This window comes from Vespa velutina, chromosome 3 (assembly GCF_912470025.1).
Source record: "Vespa velutina chromosome 3, iVesVel2.1, whole genome shotgun sequence".
Taxonomy (NCBI): Eukaryota; Metazoa; Arthropoda; class Insecta; order Hymenoptera; family Vespidae; genus Vespa; species Vespa velutina.
In genome coordinates, this window is record NC_062190.1 from 2,743,622 (window position 1) to 2,762,506 (window position 18,885).

The window sequence follows — 18,885 nt, forward strand, 5'->3', positions numbered from 1 at the left end:
TTTCTTTTTTGTGGTCTTCTTAAAATAAACTGGCCCTTTTATTCTGAGTTAATCCTTTTACTATTTTCTTCTGCTTGATTTTTTTTCTTTCTTTTTTATTCCTTGGAAGAAAGTAAAGTGTAACTAATTTACGTTTCTATACGTGAAATATTGTATGTATATTGGTATGACCGACGTGTTCTTTTAACGAGAATTAAATCGACACAGCTGTTCAATTTGAGGATCTCATATATTATTATTACTTTTACCATTTACATTCCGGCTCTGTGATAAATTTATCAGTGGACGGTGAAAAGTTTACAACTTTTCTTTTTTTTTTCTTTTTTCTTTTTTACCTATACTTTTTGTTTTGTTTTATTTTTCTGTTTTCTTTTTTAGCACAACGCAATTTCCAAACGACGAATTTCTGAAATCCTTACGTTTGGTTACATTTGTGATCGTAGTTATAGAGATGCATAATTGAATATACGAATTTACATCGTCGCAACGATTATACAATGTTTCATCTTAATTAATTTTACTTAACTTTTTCACTTTTAGCGTGCATAAATATGTATGTTGTATGTATATAAGTCAATACAATAATTTTAGCCCGAGTCTTTTCATAGACATATATATATATATATATATATATATATATATGTTTATTATTAATGAGACCTTATCGAAGCAACGGGCTGCATATCGTTGTCATGTTGATACATAGACAATTTCTTAAAGATACGATCGTTTAAATAAAAATAGAAAGAAACCTAAAAGAATGATGCTTCAAAACTGAAAAGAAAAATTACAATCATTTTTTTGCCTAATTTCTTTACAAATAATCAATTGATAAAACGGAAATATACTTGCAATGAAAAATTCTCAACGTCTACTGATAAGAATAGAAATAAATAAATAACTTTAGGAAACGTATAAGAACGTTCCTTCATACGATTTGTAGTATACAAAAACCTTTTTTTTTTCAATTCTTCAACGCTAGTAAAAAATACTGTACATCCGACTTTTACATCCAAATATTATAATTAAGTAAAGAACTCCTTGCGTGTAGATTCTTTTTTATACAATTCGTAAATAGAATATGTTTAATATATTGGTACAATCGATGTTACCATACGCTATGGTAAACGTCAGATGTCGAGGGCGGTATCAGAGCCATGATGATAATCCTCGTTTAACAGCGGCTCCTGTTCGATGACCATGTGAACTGTAAACAAAACTCTTCATGCATACCAATACAAATAGAACGATAAAATATATTTATTTGTAATAATGATCTACGTTTTTCTCATAAAATCGTTCACTAATATTTTTTGTAAAATTTCAAACGTTCACAAAGAAAGAAAAATAAAAAAAATAAAAAAAGGTGGACGAAATTTCAACACCATCTCTCTTTTCCATGCGAACACATTTAAGCATTCCGATACAATCATCATTTTAATTATCACATAGAATTAATTGTTAATTATTATTAAATAATGAAAATGAAAAAAAATGTTTCATATAGATATCATCACAAATAAAAAAGATTGTAAAAGATATTTTTTTTTCTTTTTTTTTTCTAGTCGATTTTAAAAATGGATGCAAGCTATACATGCAGCAGAGCAAGCATCTATAAATGTTACTGTGCGTAAGTATTGTTAATAGTGAAAATTATTAGATACAAAACATGCTGTTTTACATAGATTAATAATAAATGTGTTAATAATAAGGAAATATAATTATAAGGAAATATAAAATTTAACGAACACGTGATAATTGTTTCATCGCAATAATTTCATGCAAGAAAGAAGTACAATTTTTCGAAAGAGAAATATAAGGATATTTTGTATATTTATTGATAATTACATTTGATTTAACATTTTACTGTGGCAACGTTATCAATGAATGAGAAGAACAGGATAAAAAGATAAAAAAAAGAGTCGTATGACTTTTCGTTTTAAATTAATTTTTAAGTCGAATTGTTCGTTTTCTTTTTTCTTATTATTTTTTTTATTTGTTGGTCAAAATAGACATACTTACGTGACAACTATAAGAAAGATAGAAAGAGATAAGAGAGCCGCAGAGAGAGAGAGAGAAAGAGAGAGAGAGAAAGAGAGAGAGAGAGAGAGAGAGAGAGAGAGAGAGAGAGAGAGAAAGAGAGAGAGAGAGAGAGAGAGAGTGAGAGAGAGTTCAAAGAATGTAGTGTGAATAAAGCATACTACCTTGCATATTTCAATTTTTTTTCAAAAGTGCAAAAAGAGACAGAATAATAAGCGTAATATGTAGTAGCTTTACGATTAGATTGGTTATATTAAATGAAAAATGGCAAATGGTGGTAAACTCGTTTATCAAGAAGAATAAGGATACAGTCGATGCACAAAATTTGAACTTTCTACCGAATACGTTCTCTTACTATTTTTCTATTCTTTTTTCTTTTTTAATTAAAAAAAAAAAAAAATAAATAAATAATCCAAGCAGAAAGTTGCTCTCTCGTTATTTAAATGATCACTTGCAACAGTTTAATTATCTTAAAATTTTTTCATATCACTAATGTGTAACAATCTGATGGTAAAATCGTTCATCGAATACATTATTTTACAATTTCCTAGGTACATTAAAAAATTTGGTAATAACTCCCAGAAATAAAATGGGAAAAGTTTTAAATGGAAAACATTTTCATCAAGGATGATTCAAAGCACAGTTATGTTGTAAGAGAAATGCTTTACGCGAGATAACAATCAAATTAGTATATGACATTACTCTGAAAGAAGCTCGATCGATGCATAAAAATAGGATTTCATTCCTAAAGACACAAAGGTGAAAATGTGTAACATTAGGTTTAAGATATAATTAAAGTCTCTAATAATCGTAATAAAAATTGTTTAATAGGTTACGTAAATATGTACGATATTATTATCTCGTTCGATTATACTAATATTTTCTATATGATTTAACGTCAACGCAATTCCTAGAACAACATTTTTTTCATTTTACCGACTAATATTATATGTACAAGATTGATACGTATACAGATATACTATTAAAAGAAAAAGTGTACGTTCACGAGATACCTGTGACAGTATTACACACAAATGCCATGATTTTATTACGTGTAGTGCAAGAAAGTGTCTTCTAGAAAGAAATAATTAAATTTGCAACTAAGTTCCATTAAAAATCAGACCATCTAATTTTCTATATTTTCTTTATCGGTGAAAAAAGTATAATCTATATTAATATATACACACATAAATAAAGATATGCATATGTTTATGTGTATATATATATATATATATATATATATGGGTGTGAGTATATATATATTTTTAGTATATATATATATATATATATATATATATATATATATATTCATATATATATATATATTCATATATATATATATATATACATATATATACATATAATATATTTAATATATATATATATATATATATATATATATATATATATATATAAAATGTATTCGAACTGTATGCGGGTGCAGGAAAAAATTTCGATCACATAGAAACAATATTGAGAAATAAATATTATCTATCTCATTCCAGAGTGTTATATCATAATGAACTTAATACCTATGTATATCAGTATCTCCAAAGTTTACAAAGGACATTTCTGCAAAAGGCAGAAATATTATCAAAATAAATTTCGATAATCTCTATAATATACTTGTATTTATATGTATGTATCTTTATGTAAATTAGCAAAAGAGAAATGACTTAAGGTGCACCTGCTTGCATTACTCAACCGTGATGTAATGCATCAGCGCGAATTTTTATCTTACCGCAGAAAATTCAAATTATACTCTCCTTCTTTTTTCTACTCTAATCAACCAAGCAACCAACCAGCATATATTTTCCCATTAAATACCGAATCTTAAATAATATCTTTTCATGGTGGTTCACTACATCGATCATTAATCGAGATGTAATTAATTTTACAAAATGTTTCCGTGCGCCCATAAAAGAGATAGACTTTGACCAGCTACGGACAGCTTTTCTTATTTATGAATTCGAGCAAATTACACCTTACTCGTAATCTTTTTTCCCTTTTACTGAAAGTATATATGTGGCGATGATCATCGTAAATATGAACTATAAAGATCGATATATCACCGATTCGGATTTTACTAGTAGTTTATGGAATAGCTATATATTATAAATTAATGTGATAACAAATGGGCTGTACTGTTCAAAGGATATCTGTACAATTAGAGTAATTAAATTTAAACTGAATACCTATTACTTTCCGTTACACGTTATGTATCCCGTTTTTATACATATAAAATAAATGATACAGATCATTTATTATCACAAGTAAGTCTTAGTGGTGTTTTTTTTGCAATTTGTTACGTTGAGACCTATTAGTACCATTTTTTTCGGCGACGTTAAGCTGAGGGCCGATAGTGCGATGATCCCCCACCGGTATTCTGAATAGCTTTATCTTCATATGATCACAAATTTCAAGGCAGACTTGAGCACTATATCGCAGAAGGTCCAACGTGACCCAAATCTAAACAACATAGATCAGTTCGATTTTTTGTATAAAAATAAAAACTTCATACCTTGGGATTTAGCTTGTGGTTCTTATCGAGATGAGTAAACGACGATATAAGAGACGGGAACACTTACGAAGCACAACCAGAGAACGTAGTACTCTTTGATAAAAAAGTTGAAATATTGGTTAAGAAACAGCATGGCTGGACCGATTAAGGAACTATCTAAATATTGCATTTCGTTTTTCGTCATATGAGCGACCTGAAAATCAAGAAAAACAATGTCATATATTATGAAAGGAAACATGAACTAATTTACTTTTCTATTTTGTCAGAATTCTTCTATAATATACTTACCACTAATCGATTGGTAACTTTTGCTGCAACCATCCCAAATGCAAGTATATACAACGCGGGATGATTTTCGTATACGTGTTCAGTACTTTTCCTATAAATTATGAAAGCTGGAACTACCACGAAACTAAATGGGATGATCGGCGACAGAACCGATGTTCCCTGAAATTCAATTATCGTTATGCAATAAAACCGTCCAGAAAAATCGACAGATATTTTTGTACTCTTTTAAAAGATCCTTTTTCTTCTTCTTATTATTATTATTATACTCATCTACTACTCAATTACGACTACAGACAAAATAAAAAAATAACGTTAGAACAGAAATAATGAACTGAATGTAAAACATTAATTTCTTTTTTACATGTATCATACAATTTTATCTCTTTTTATGGCATAAGCTAAAATAATAAAAATGAACATAATAAGAGACTGATAATTAATTATTCATTATGATGAATGATTAAAATATTTATGAACCCCAATTATTTATCGGTCCCTCTGTTGCAGACATTACTCGACGACTGTATGCATACATAATTTATTTCTAAATATACCAAGCGGTGCTAGCAAGAGTTCATGCGTAGAATTATAAATAGTAAGGGAAATATAACACATAAAAACCTGCAGGAAAGATAAAGCGAGAGACAAAGATAAAAATCTAGCAAAACAGAAAAAGAGAGAAAGATATATATATATATATATATATATATATATATATATATATATATATAAAGAGAAAGATGTGAGACATTTTCATAAAGAGAAAGATGTGAGACATTTTCATAAAGAGAAAAGAAAAGAAAAGAAAAGAAAAGAAAAGAAAAGAATGAAGCCAACAGAAATCGACAAATGATTTTACTGGCGTTCCTACGATTTTGGCTAAAGATTCATGCAAGATACGTACGCGAATTGTTCGATAAATTGACATTGGATCGGTAGTGAACGTGGAACAGGACAAGTTATAAAGAAAAATGCTCCCTAAATTTTTATAATGGTCAAATCCTTAAACGAGAAAGAGAGAGAAAGAGAAAGAGAGAAAGGGGGGAGGAAGAGAAACGCGTTTTGAGTGTAGTATAAACCTTATTGAACACATCGGCGAATACGAACAGAGTGTTACAAACAATGTCTGTGATGCTTTTTTGTAAGATTTAGGCCCAGTTCAGCATGAATAACGATAAGCAAGTAGAGAATTATTCTTTGTGAAAAATATTCGTGTAATCTTATAAACCTTCGACCTCTATCAAGACACTACGAAATGAGACTAATTCGTCGATCGAAAGCACAGAACATGGCCAAATAATAAGCAGGCGATGTGTTTGTATATATATATATATATATATATATATATATATATATGCATATATATATATATATATATTTTTTTTTTGCAATCTAGCCAATATCAGAAGCAACCTACACGAACGTCAGAAATCTTCGTAACATTGTAACGTATTGTAATGTTTTATGTAAAATTAACTTTAGATTATGGTGTTTACATTATGGCTTCTCTTTTTTTTTTTTTAAGAAACAACAAAGCCTTTACAAAACGTTCAAACGTAACGAAGGAAAACTTAAACGGATAATTACCTCCGGATCACTCGCTTATCAACGCATACACGAATAATACACAAAGTACCATGTTGGGCCTAAATCAAAAGATATGTACAAAGTGCACTACACAGTGGACTTAGATATGTCTGTAAAACTCTGACTTACTGCGACGGTGGAGCCATTTTTTCCGACACCACCGGCAAGAATGACGGATATACTGCTTTGTGCAAGTAAAATAGCGATGCCCACGGCGATCCATAATGGAAAGATCTTGACCTCTGTGCCAGTATATGGCAACTGCATGAGCGATACGAAACATCTTTCCGTTAGTTGGCTTCAACAGCAAGCAGAGTGAATATTCTTAATCGCTTTAATACATTTCATTATTATATCTAAGCATCTTGAGAGAGAAAGAGAGAGAGAGAGAGAAATTGAAATATATATGTGCGTGTGTTTGTGTGTATGTATATATAAAGGAATGTAAATAGAAAGATAATTAGAAGAAGAGAAAGAGAAATAAAATGCCCTTGAAATGATTTTCATTCGATACATCCACAATGATAGTCAAAATTTTTATATCTGTATAATAAAGAACGAAATATTGCTCTCCTACTCGACCATCATCGCCATAACCACAAACAGAATCCAATTCAGATACCTCAGCAATCTCATAAGATTAAAAATATCGAGTACGAAATGACGATAAATAAATGACTTTCAACATCGCATTGCACAAGAGTGCACCAAGGTACCAGATAGTACAAGTAAAAGATATACCGTATTCATCCCTAACAGAGGCAGTTCGAGATGGTAGGTGCTAGTTATATATGTCCTCCCACAATGGAAATGATTAATTAGAAAAATAGAGAAAGTAGGTACTATGGATAGGATAGTTGTAGGAGAGAAAGAGAGAGAGAGAGAGAGAGAGAGAGAGAGAGAGAGAGAGAGAGAGAGAGAAAGGGAAGGAGAGAAAGAGAGAGGGAGAGAGCTAGATATTAGAAAGAAAAAGACAGAGAAAGAGGAAAAGAAACAGAGAAAGAGGAAAAGAAACAAAGAAAAAGTGATTATCAAGCGTAAGAAACTGTTGCAAAATTTGGTGAGAAAAGTTTGTTCTAATCTACACTGGCAGAGGTAACAGAGGTTAAACATATTTTTTTCCAGTATTTTTTTTTTTAATTTTTTAAAATACTGTGCGAGCGATCAAATCTTTTTTTTTGTTTGGTCTGTTTTGTTTCTTTTTCTTCGAACTTACTGCAATTGTCGAACCGTTCTTTCCAATTCCACCGGATTCAAAGACTTTACAAAATTGAAGAAAGACGTGCGCGTAGCCCGCGTAAAATATCGCTGCCACGTAACAACTGAGTGTGCCCAGACCGAGCATAGGGATCTAAACAAATCCAGAAAATCTTACTCTTTAAGAAGATCGTGAAGAGCAGAAGAGAAAAACTTTTATGTAAGTTTTATATCTACTATCACACTCGATTGTATTCAACGTTGGCACGAATTCTTCATGTCTCTATAGTCATCTAAAGAACGCAGACCTTCCAATTCATTCCTTTTCGATTATCAACGATTCGACTCTAATCCGGAATGAGATCAAATAGAGAAAAGCCAAAAATACTCGAAGATGAGACGATTATGAGGTACATAACAGCAAATTACAGCACTCTTCTTCGGTCGCAATTTAAAAGAAACATGGATCATCATCATTGAAGACGATACATTATTCAATATCTTTACTATACTCTTTTTATAGAGGCATACTTAAAAGGAAGCACAATTAATTGCTAAGTAAAAGTGTATGTGTTTTCGTCGTTGTCGTATTGCTGTTATTGTTACTGTTTATTTTATTCTATATAGTCGATCAACAAAAAGAAACGAACGCAAAAGTATAAGCAGGGGAGAAGACATGTGGTGGGAAAAACTAAGGAAGAAACAAATATTGCATAATCTTGTTAATACGTTAATTAATGGACTTCGATTTGACACCAATTAAGGTAATTATGGGATTAGCGATAATCTCAAATCGAAAGAGATTTGACAGAATGATAAATTATTGGGAAAACCTCGATTATTGACGCGAAATATAAAAACTAATCATATTGTAAAATTAAAAAAATTCTGATCGAGGAAAAAAATCTCCTCGATGAATAAATATTAAATTTGCGATATTATTACGTCGCTTTTAAATTCTACACCAAGCACCAATGATTAAAATACAAAAAAAGAAAAAAAAAAAAAAAAAGAAAATAATTGCAGCAAAAATTCTATATATACACTGTAATAATACGAATGAAAGAACGCTTAAGAACCTATATTTATATACAGAACAATAAATTACATTCGAACGTAACATCTCTACGTTGTAAAAATTTTTGAAAAAATGCATTTCATCGTGCAACGTTCAAACGGCTTTATAACGTCTTGATACTTTGCATAAATGTAAAATATCTCTTTTTAGTTCGTAAGATGACATACTAATAAGTTCATTAAATATTTGAAACTTAGACAAATGATTGGCGAGGAATCGTAATTATACAAGGAAATTGATGATATAGGATCAACGTAAACAATTCATTGGGGAATATGGAAATAAAATGTGTATTAAGTTGTTAAGTATTGGCGGTATATAGAAGTACTTCCAGCACTGCTCTTCATGCCATGCTGATCCCATTTCCGTATGTTCAACCGAAAAATCTAATTTTCGAACTTACAGCCACAGTCGAACCATTCTTGCCCACTCCTCCGGTGAAAATCACCGAAAATATGGAATATAAGTTTGCCAGAGCACACACCACTGTCATAACTCCTATTAAATATTTCAACAGAAAACCATCAATGTATGGTATCTGGAAGAAATGTTCACGTTAGACTCATGAAAAAATAACACGGATATATTTTTCCAAACTCCATGAGTCATTTTCTCTATTCCTATTTCCTTATTTTTATATTATTATTCAATTTATATGTGTATATTTCGTATTCTTAATAAAGAATACGAGAATAGCACCTTTTGTAATTGTAAGATTCGTAAAAAAAATGAAAAAAATAAATAAATTAATTAAACAAAAACTGTACGATAATAATAATCATAGATCTATTTGAGTTAACTCTACTATGCAATATACATCGGAGGGGTAATTTTAATATTATTTTGTATATAATACATCAGCATGTTAAACATATTATAAAAGCAAGGTTAGCAATGACTAGCCAATTCTTATGAAATGCTAAGAAAAATTTGAGCCATCCTTTTACTACTTAATTCCTCGCATATATGTTTGCTAACCATATAACGCCTATATTACTTGTGATTATTTGTGCTTCCTTTATTCATAATAAAAATAAGTTTTCATAGCAAATAGATCAAACTATTCATTGTAGTAACTCAAAATTTTAAAAAGAAAATAATAGGAGAAAATACAGTAAAATAAAAATTTTCGAATATGTGTGACTCACTACAAATAAAATTCAACAATATGGATGAAATGTAAGAAAAAAAAGATACAACCTCCATCATCCAAATCTTAGGTCCAAAAATAGCAGAAACAAGATGTATTCCTATGATGGTGAACTGAGCTTCTGTTACATCCACTTTTCCAAATCTTAAAGATCCTGTTAAAAAAGAATATATCAATATATAAAATCAACAATAAATATATAAAACACTGTATCTAGTTATATCATATCTTGGAAAACAAATTCTGTTTACCTGAGACATAAGTTTGCCAATGCGCGCAATAAAATAAAGTCATTGCGCAAAAACATTGGAAGAACATCCATGTTGGATAATATCCCAACTGTACAGCTATACATGCGGATAATGCTACGAATACTGAAAAATACAAATAAATGAAATTAAAAATATAAAATAATGTTTTAACATTACAGTTATAATAAAATAATTACCTGTGGATATTGAATCACATCCATGATCAAATAATTCTCCCAATGGTGTAGACGTACCAGTTCTTCTAGCCTGTTTGCCATCAATAGCATCCAAACTTTGGTAAATAAATAAACCCAACGCACATAAAAAACATGCCCATCTAGGTGCCTATAATAACAATAATATTTCAAACAAGTAAATCTTAACTATTATACTTAATGATTAATTACTAACCATAAAAATAAATTTAAGTAAATAATAAGCATAACAATAATAAAATTTTGTTCAAAAAACATTAAACATGAATTTGCTATTATTATGTCAAAAGAAAAATAGCAAATAAAATAAATGCACAATTTAGATAATATAAAAACATATTTAAAACATTCGTTCATAGACCATGTTGGTATCTTTAATATGCTGTATAATGCTTATCGTTAGTTATATGCGATGATAAAGAAAACTTAGGTTATATATACCTCAACTTTTGCATCGGGGCTATAATACACTAATATTAATGTAGTAACAATATTGACAATTAGACCCAATATAGTAATTAAATTCGGTGCAAGCCAAAGTGGAACCTTGCTGACAAGCCAGTCCCACCAGGGTTGAAGAAATGCATCCAAAAGACTATTAGTTGTGCAACTATATTTGTGCTCACTTAATCGCTTCAATTGTCCAGGTGAGAGTAATTTTTCTTTATAAAACTGCATATTTCGAATTTCGCGGCTACTCAAAGCGCCTAAAAAGAATTAAAATAATACAACACTCATCGATTCTTCGCAGTATGAACAAGCACAATTGCTAAACATAACAAGTAACCGTTTGTCTGAATACATACGACATCTCCGCACTACTAGTACGCATCAAGCCGGAACTAGACTTTCTGCTTGTAAAAAAGCGCGTAAATTCAATATACGACTTTAGACATAATAAAATCAGTATTGATTTCAGCATCATAATTTAATGATTTTTTTTATTCAAAAAATTTGTATACCTTTTCTTATTAATTATACAAAATTTTATTTGATTCTAGTATATTTTCAATATATATTCATTCTTTTTTACTATTCTCTAAAAATATTAATATATTTTTTACTTCTTTCTTACATTGAACACTATCATTTTATCAGTTTACTCAGTGATAAGTCGTAAGATAAACTTTTCCTGATACATATTTTTTCTCTCTTTTATCTAATACGAAATACTGTTCATATTTTGGGTTATTAAATAGATGATGATTTGATATCAGCAGTTTATAACTCGAAAAGCATGGCGGCTTTAACTACCTTTGCAAATGAGTTTCGATTCGCTGCCTATAATTGTTTAAAAAAATTAAATCCATCTTCATTATATAGAACAACACATCCAGGTAATAAAAATATCTGTTAAAATCGTATAAAAGATCTTGATTGCAATTACTAGAACTTAAGATCGAAAGTAACCTCAATTCTTTACACTTTACTATAATTGTGTAATATATATATGACGTTTGCTATAAAGTATATATAAAATTAAATTTCAATGGTTTCTTTTTTAAAATATAAAGTTACTATGTGACATATATTGTTTTAACACTTTGTAAAGGACCTATAACTAATGTTGCATATAAGAAATACATTTGTATACAAAATGTAATAGATTATTCTTTGTGCCAGCACTATGTCTATGGAAACCTGGAAGAGCCACATATCGTACATTTTTGCCATGGATGCCTGCTATACCAAAACATCAAGTCGAAGTACCAGAATATAATGAAGAAAAGGAAAACCTAATGATAGGTTTATTTGTATACATACAAATATATTAATGGATAATAAGAAAACCTAAGAACACATGCTTATAGAAGTTCATTTTTAGATGTGATAAAGGAGATCAACAACCAAATAGCAACAGATAGAGTAGGTAGATTGTTTGCAATTGTTCACATATGTGGCAAACAATTTAAAGTCACAGAGAATGACATCATAATTATGCAAGGATATTGGCCTCCTACAATAGGGGATAAATTAAAACTTGAAAAAGTATTGCTAGTTGGTGGCACTGATTTTACTCTTGTAGGAAAGCCTATTTTAAATCGAGAATTGGTTTCGATCGATGCCACTGTTATTGAAAAGACATTATCACATACAAAATATCATTTTAGAATGAAAAAGAGGAAACAATATCGTAGATTAAATTGTAAGATAAAAATAACATAAGTATAACTATATTAGATAACTATTACCTATCTATAACCTGCTTAATCATTTTATTATTTCAGTTTATCGAGTACAACACACAATGTTGAGAATAAACTCTATAAACATAAATGGCAATATCGATAAAACGAAAGAGGTGGAAGGATTAGATAGAATATATTAATACCAAAGTAAAATGTATAAAAAATATATTTATCCATTAAAAATAGTATACGATGAAGAACATTCCGTGAACGATAAGACACTTATATTATCCCTTTGTTATCATTGTACCTACACTCGACCATGTTTGTTAACATAGACAAAGAATCACTTCTTTTTATCCAACACCTTACCGATTCTAGCACAAAGTACAAACATTATAGTCAATGTACTATTAAGAACTCTTGTATTCTTTAAATAACTTTTCCATACGTTTGTAATAATATTTATCATAGATTATAGTCACATAAAAAGATTCGATTTAAATCGTATTAAACGAAAACGAAAATTAAAGTTAATAGATATCTTCCAAAATTCAAAAGAGAAAAGCGCGTGCGCAGGAGTAAATAGAAAAGAGGAAGGACATATGTATATCGTGAATGCAATGTAATTTTTACTTTTAACGGTTGACGTCAGTACGCTTTTCGAATGAGATGAGCACGCCTTCACCGTGAAAATCCATGGCGCGCGCGGCCATGGAAGCAACGCATAACGCTGTCGATTGGCAGTCGACCGCGACGCGTTGCGTGGCGTGGAGTGTAGTTCATATTTTTCATTCGCATTTTGACCTAACCAAACGTAAAGAAACATCAGAAATTTTGTGAAATTTGTTAGTAATAACGTTTGAAAGTGTCGCTTAGTGTCGAGAAATATTTTATGGTGTTCATTTACGATTAAGAGAGACGTACAAAAACAGTGTCAAAAACGCAATTTTTCACTGTGTCTTTTTAACAACGATTCTTTAACGCGCGTTTAAGAGCAATCAAAAAGAAAAAAGGAAAAAGAAAAAGAACAGATAAAAAAAAAGAAAGAAAAACAAGAAAACATGGTGCTTCCCAAGTGTTACGGATTTATTAAATACGCCCTCGTGTGGGTAAATCTTGTCTTTTGGGTGAGTTTATTTTGGTCATCTCCCTTTGGATTGATTCTCTCGTTATATATTCAACCAATGAGAAGTCTCCTCTAAGATCTTGAAATTTCATCATAATGCGATTTATGAATAATTGCTGATAATTACCTCGGTATAGGTTATAATATATATACATTTCTTCTATAAAAATTTATCAATTGAAATTTATTAAAAAAAGAAAAATACAAAAAAATATTTTTAAGAGGCTGTGTCCAACAAACATGTGTAGTATGATTTGATATATATATATATATACGTGATAAATACGTGATATACATATATATAACCATATGTTCGGTATTTTGTATCACATTGTATATACACTGTTGTATTATATTACAATTCTACATTTAATTATATAATACAAACGTGAATATATAGTATATATATATATAACTGTATATACAAAAGTGTATATACAGTTGTATATACACGTTTATATTATATTACAGTTCTTCGATGATGCTTTAGGCTGGTTGTTTCTTCAAGGAATATATTTTCGTTTTATTTATATATGCAACGCAATTCATGCTTGAAGGACAAATTTATATCTAAAATGTATCTTACAATTCACGCATCATATGTACTCACGCATTTATCTACTATTCAAACATCGTAAATGTTTCGAGTAAATGTATAAGAATCTTTAACTTCTTTGTTTTGTATCCAAGTATTTTCTCGTCTTTTTTGCTGTTTTTTCTCTTACGATAAAATCACAACGGAGCGTTAAAAAGGACAAGCGCGCATACTCGCACATAAACGCAAACGATCGAATTTATCGATAAAGAGTAAGAGATTATCGATAAAACTCATGTAGTTAGGGATCGTTTACGTTACCATATAACAAGGAGTGGCTACACTTCATTAGACAAAAGAAAAGAACAAAAGCTTTAGAAACTACAGAAAAAAGAAAAAATAAATACATAGATGTATTATATATGTAATATGTATATAAAATAAAAGGGGAGCAAAAAAGGCAAACATGCTACGTTGAAATGGGTCGTCAAGCGTATATATATGGAACACTACGTGTATTATTCTTTTTCCATTATTTTTCATTTTTAAAAGAGCTTTCAGTCAAACGCAGATCCCAACATCTGTTTCTCTTTATTCATTTGTTTATTTCTTTCCTTTTCCTCTTTCAAAAGTTCCTTTCGTTCGGTAAAACCCGTCAATGGGCAGTCCTTTTGGTGCAGAGACTTCCTCGTAAGAGTCAGGTTTCAGGTCACGTACATAATTCTAATGGAAATTCCTTTTTCTCTTCCTCTAGGATAGTACATAGATCCATTTAAAAGAAATACACATAGCTAAAGTATAGAGAAAAAAAAATAAATGGATTACGTTACCGTACTACGTAATAATTAATCGAAATCATCATCGTCTTATGTGCCGGAAATACTATTATGACTCACTTTAATATCGCTAAGCGATAAAAATGATGAAGTAGATGAAAATGAATAAGAAGCAACAAATATATTTCTTCATTCGTGATATCATGAAATAATAATCTTATTACCGTTGGGCCTTTTTCTTTTTCGTTACGTCATTGCTATTCTATCTCCCAGCAAGAGTAATTCTAGCGCAGCTGTATTGATTACATCTGGGCTCAACGAAAACTCATTTTGCAATATTACTCTACTCTTATTCGCATTTTCTTTTTCTGTTTTTTTTTTCTTTTTTATTTTTTTTCTTTCCTTCTTTTGCATTTGAAAGGTATATAATACCGCATCTCAATGAAATCCCACTAATCGGAATGCACACGAAATGAACATTTTATTTATTTCTCACGATTATTTCGCCTTCACGAAATCTTTATTTATAAACATAAACACGTTTAAATATAGGCTTCTCGTCATACAACGAATATGCTCCCGGCCTACGCTCTAACCTAGTTTTATGAGAGGTTAGGAAGTATTGAAGTATGACATAGATAAGTAGAATGTACTTAGAATAATAAATCTATCCAACAGAGATATTGGCTCGATCACATATATTAAAACGTAATAAATATTAACAAGATATACAAATTTTTTTTACATATTTTTCTTATTACTGGTGAGCTTTTCCTTTTTCGTTACGTCATTGCTATTCTATCTCCCGGGAGGAGTAATTTGTTTTTTTTTTCCCTTTCGATTCTCTTCAGGCGGTTGGATTAGCAGCAGTGGTCCTGGCGATATGGATGTTAACCGATCAAACCTTTCTCGTGTCCTTGGCACAAGAACAACACAATTTCAACGCAGGCCTTTACATCTTGCTAGCTGCTGGACTCGTCATGCTTGTGGTAGCCTTCCTTGGATGTTGCGGAGCCTTTCGTGAATCTCAATGTATGCTCGTAGGCTTTTTCAGTTGTCTATTGGTCGTAATAGTTGCACAAATTGCCGCTGGTGTTTGGCTCTATACCAACAGTGAACGTCTCGAAGAGCTCGTAAAATCATCTGTAATCAACACCGTTAAGGTATCTATTATTTCTTCAATTCTTTTTCTTTTTTATTGACGTCTATAATACGTACTTTTTTCTTTTTTAGAAGGAGTATGGATCCGTCGATGTTCGTACTCAAACAGTGGATGCCTTTCAATCGGGTCTTGGATGTTGTGGAGCTACAGGACCAGCTGATTGGGCTGGCAGTACATTTGCCAATTTCGATTCTTCCATTCCTCTTAGTTTAACCGTTTCATCAAAATCGAACAATGCGTACAAAGTACCGAAATCCTGTTGCAAGGATAAGGACAGTGTAGCTTGCGATTTAGCTCGTAATCTCAAAATAGCAGATATAATTAGTCCTGCTATATATAACGAGGTAACTTAGAATATTGTTGTTTTTTTTATTATTTAATGATCCACAGGTAAAGTATCATCTCTCTGTCGTTAGTCTGATGAGAAAAAGCATCTTACGATGTGCTAATTATCACTTATGATTTCAGGGATGCATAGACAAATTGGTGGAAGCATTGAAAAGTCAAAGTTGTATTGTAATCGGCGTTGCGATAGCCGTCGGTATCCTTGAACTTCTAGGTTTGATATTTGCCTTGATTTTATGCTGCGCAAGCGGAACGTCGGATAGATATAAAGCCTAAAATGATCTGCGTTCTGTATTCAGGGTCCTTCTTCGTCCAATTTTTCCATATAATATTCAAACGCAATAACTGATATCGTTGTTCTACTTTGTGCCAAGATCGATCGATATCATTTTATATCATTCTTTCTTATTTTGTATAATTCTTAACGCATAAAGAGAACCACTCGAAAGACCAATCGAAATAATTTAATGGATTATAAGAAATTTCTGAGGATAGGGAATCGTAAATTTATTTACGATAATGCGAAGAAATCGATATCATTTTTAATGGCACACAATATCAACGATATTCGAATTCGTATTGCACAAAACTTCTCCGTATTTATGAGAATATGTATTACGAGTTTATTTGTATTTGTATTTCATGTATTTTTTAATTCTCTTTTTCTCCTTTTTTCTTTGTAAGAACTTCAATGTCGTAATTATTTACATTTACTTGTTTAATAACTTTTATGAGATTAAAGAATAGGTTCAAAACGACTGAAACGATAAAATCTCAACTGCACTGAATCTCCGAATTTAATTAGATTTACGTTGTGTGATTTTTAAGATCGCATATTTTAATAAATGCTCAAGAACATAGAAATTATGTAATGTTTAGAGTACCTACGCATCGTATGCTTTTTTCAGGCCAAAGTTATACACCAAAAAAGATTGGTATCGATTTTAATATATATATATATTATATATATATATATATATATATATATATATATATATATATACACATATATACACATATACATATATACATACATACATACATACATATATGCATACATACATATGTACGTACGTGCATGTACAAACATATATTTCTTAAATGAATAAATAGACGATGTGGGGCGTTGCGCGAATCAAAGACATTGACAGATATTATTTATTGTTGAAATACACATGAAAAAGTTTAAGCAAGAATCATGCATGCACTGCCTTGGTGATGAACATGGTACAAATACAAGCAAATATTTCGATTGTCTCTTATAGTGTGTGTGTGTGTGTGTTGTGTGTGTGTGTGCGCGTATGCGTGCGCGCGAGAGTGCATGTGTTTCAAATCAAAATATAGACATAGTGTAACACCCACAGAGTCTAGTCCACAGTGGTTTAATTGTAAATTGTTAATGATTATCAAAAAAGAAAAATAATTTGCTTTATTAATATACGTTTTTGCGCGTAACTCTTATCGTTAACACTTTAGTAATAATGCTAAATGTATTCTCCGCTATTGTATATTATAGAAAAAAATCATGATCTTATACTTTTTTGTAGATTCGTCAGAAATTTAATTAAGCGCTTAATTTATATTTTTAGAACTTAAGTTAAGCAACAAGAACGTGTACTATATATACCAAAACAAAAAGAAGTTTAATATGCAAATATATTTCCATATATGATATATATATATATATATATATATATATATGTATATGTATATATATCCACAATTGGCAATAGTATAAAAGATGTAGAAAAATAATTCATTTATGTGTTCATAATTACGTTCAATTTATATAACGAATAACTTCACAATCTAAACTAACAATAAGTTACGTGTGTATATGCATTATTCATGAACTATTAATTATATATATATATATATTCACGATAGTTAATATTCCAATTTTCTTTTATATACTCGTAATTATCACAGTTACTGCCAAGTTTTTATTATTTACCATAATTTTCTTCCAATTTGTTCCAAAAAAATTTACTCATTGCGAGCATAAATACACATTATAAGTATATGTATAGATTATATGCGATAAAATATTCATAGCTTATAAAAAATGTTAAATTCATAACGAAATAACCATTATAAAATTGATAAGCAGAGAAATCATAGCCGTTGTTATTAAAATTATAAATATAATATATACAAGAATATGTGGAGATTTCTTTGTTCATGCATTTCATTCCACTTTGATAATAATATAAGATAGATGTATATGGATAAATAATATATGTTCTCATCGTTTATATTTACTTTTTTATATGGATATATTTAATACTTCTCAGTATGTAAATACTTATAAAATAATTCACGTATGGTTACGTTATCTTTATACAAATCTTTACCGATCCATACGAGGAATCTTCACGAATATTCATGCCTATATGACTCATATAGTGATACATATGTATGTACAAATAAGGAACTATACGAGTCCAATGTCGAATAAATCCCGTTTACACATCTGGTTCTT

At 30.1% G+C, this 18,885-nt stretch overlaps 3 protein-coding genes and 2 long non-coding RNA genes across 17 annotated transcripts; 3 read left to right on the forward strand and 2 right to left on the reverse strand.

Annotated features, from left to right (window-relative positions):
• Nucleotides 1-215: 215 nt before the first annotated feature.
• LOC124947943 (cholinephosphotransferase 1) lies at nt 216-11,241 on the reverse strand. 9 transcript variants are annotated; one of them, XM_047490792.1, is made up of 12 exons: nt 11,134-11,241; nt 10,769-11,034; nt 10,310-10,457; nt 10,113-10,235; nt 9,912-10,015; nt 9,115-9,249; nt 7,653-7,787; nt 6,566-6,697; nt 4,850-5,008; nt 4,629-4,754; nt 4,368-4,509; nt 216-1,207 (listed from the first exon to the last, which is right to left on the reverse strand). In XM_047490792.1, the coding sequence occupies exons 2-12, from the start codon at nt 11,003-11,005 to the stop codon at nt 1,131-1,133; spliced, it is 1,518 nt and encodes a 505-aa protein (XP_047346748.1). In that variant the 5' UTR covers nt 11,006-11,034; nt 11,134-11,241; the 3' UTR covers nt 216-1,130. The 9 variants fall into 9 exon arrangements, with proteins under 9 accessions (XP_047346748.1, XP_047346750.1, XP_047346753.1 ...); XM_047490794.1 differs by lacking the exon at nt 11,134-11,241 and adding an exon at nt 11,115-11,132; XM_047490795.1 differs by lacking the exon at nt 216-1,207 and adding an exon at nt 3,892-4,051 and having other exon boundaries at nt 10,769-11,149.
• On the forward strand, nt 5,703-10,391 carry LOC124947955. 2 transcript variants are annotated; one of them, XR_007100550.1, is made up of 4 exons: nt 5,727-6,293; nt 6,375-7,853; nt 7,923-8,397; nt 8,909-10,391. It is a non-coding gene; the product is annotated as an uncharacterized LOC124947955 (long non-coding RNA). The 2 variants fall into 2 exon arrangements; XR_007100549.1 differs by having other exon boundaries at nt 5,703-6,293; nt 7,923-10,391.
• A 263-nt stretch (nt 11,242-11,504) lies between the features above and the next one.
• On the forward strand, nt 11,505-12,716 carry LOC124947953 (39S ribosomal protein L21, mitochondrial). Its single transcript, XM_047490822.1, has 4 exons — nt 11,505-11,664; nt 11,951-12,073; nt 12,153-12,473; nt 12,556-12,716. Exons 1-4 carry the CDS (start codon nt 11,565-11,567, stop codon nt 12,654-12,656), a joined length of 645 nt encoding a protein of 214 aa, XP_047346778.1. The 5' UTR covers nt 11,505-11,564; the 3' UTR covers nt 12,657-12,716.
• On the reverse strand, nt 12,606-17,312 carry LOC124947957. 4 transcript variants are annotated; one of them, XR_007100553.1, is made up of 3 exons: nt 16,115-17,304; nt 14,951-16,039; nt 12,606-14,870 (listed from the first exon to the last, which is right to left on the reverse strand). It is a non-coding gene; the product is annotated as an uncharacterized LOC124947957 (long non-coding RNA). The 4 variants fall into 4 exon arrangements; XR_007100552.1 differs by having other exon boundaries at nt 12,606-14,911; nt 15,017-16,039; nt 16,115-17,303; XR_007100555.1 differs by having other exon boundaries at nt 12,607-13,745; nt 14,196-16,039; nt 16,115-17,312.
• Nucleotides 13,183-18,877, forward strand: LOC124947949 (CD9 antigen-like). Its single transcript, XM_047490810.1, has 4 exons — nt 13,183-13,586; nt 15,748-16,059; nt 16,130-16,402; nt 16,527-18,877. The coding sequence occupies exons 1-4, from the start codon at nt 13,521-13,523 to the stop codon at nt 16,677-16,679; spliced, it is 804 nt and encodes a 267-aa protein (XP_047346766.1). The 5' UTR covers nt 13,183-13,520; the 3' UTR covers nt 16,680-18,877.
• The last annotated feature ends 8 nt before the right edge of the window (nt 18,878-18,885 follow it).

Excerpts from the sequence above, each read along its gene's own strand:
- LOC124947953 (XM_047490822.1), top strand. The coding sequence starts at position 11,565 with ATGGCGGCTTTAACTACCTTTGCAAATGAGTTTCGATTCGCTGCCTAT. Across the intron at positions 11,665-11,950 it reads ATATAGAACAACACATCCAG|CACTATGTCTATGGAAACCT; the intron begins GTAATAAAAATA and ends TCTTTGTGCCAG. Across the intron at positions 12,074-12,152 it reads AAAGGAAAACCTAATGATAG|ATGTGATAAAGGAGATCAAC; the intron begins GTTTATTTGTAT and ends GTTCATTTTTAG.
- LOC124947949 (XM_047490810.1), top strand. The coding sequence starts at position 13,521 with ATGGTGCTTCCCAAGTGTTACGGATTTATTAAATACGCCCTCGTGTGG. Across the intron at positions 13,587-15,747 it reads GGGTAAATCTTGTCTTTTGG|GCGGTTGGATTAGCAGCAGT; the intron begins GTGAGTTTATTT and ends GATTCTCTTCAG. Across the intron at positions 16,060-16,129 it reads CTGTAATCAACACCGTTAAG|AAGGAGTATGGATCCGTCGA; the intron begins GTATCTATTATT and ends TTTCTTTTTTAG.
- LOC124947943 (XM_047490792.1), bottom strand. The coding sequence starts at position 11,005 with ATGCAGTTTTATAAAGAAAAATTACTCTCACCTGGACAATTGAAGCGA. Across the intron at positions 10,458-10,768 it reads GCCCCGATGCAAAAGTTGAG|GCACCTAGATGGGCATGTTT; the intron begins GTATATATAACC and ends TTGTTATTATAG. Across the intron at positions 6,698-7,652 it reads AGAACGGTTCGACAATTGCA|TTGCCATATACTGGCACAGA; the intron begins GTAAGTTCGAAG and ends TCGCTCATGCAG.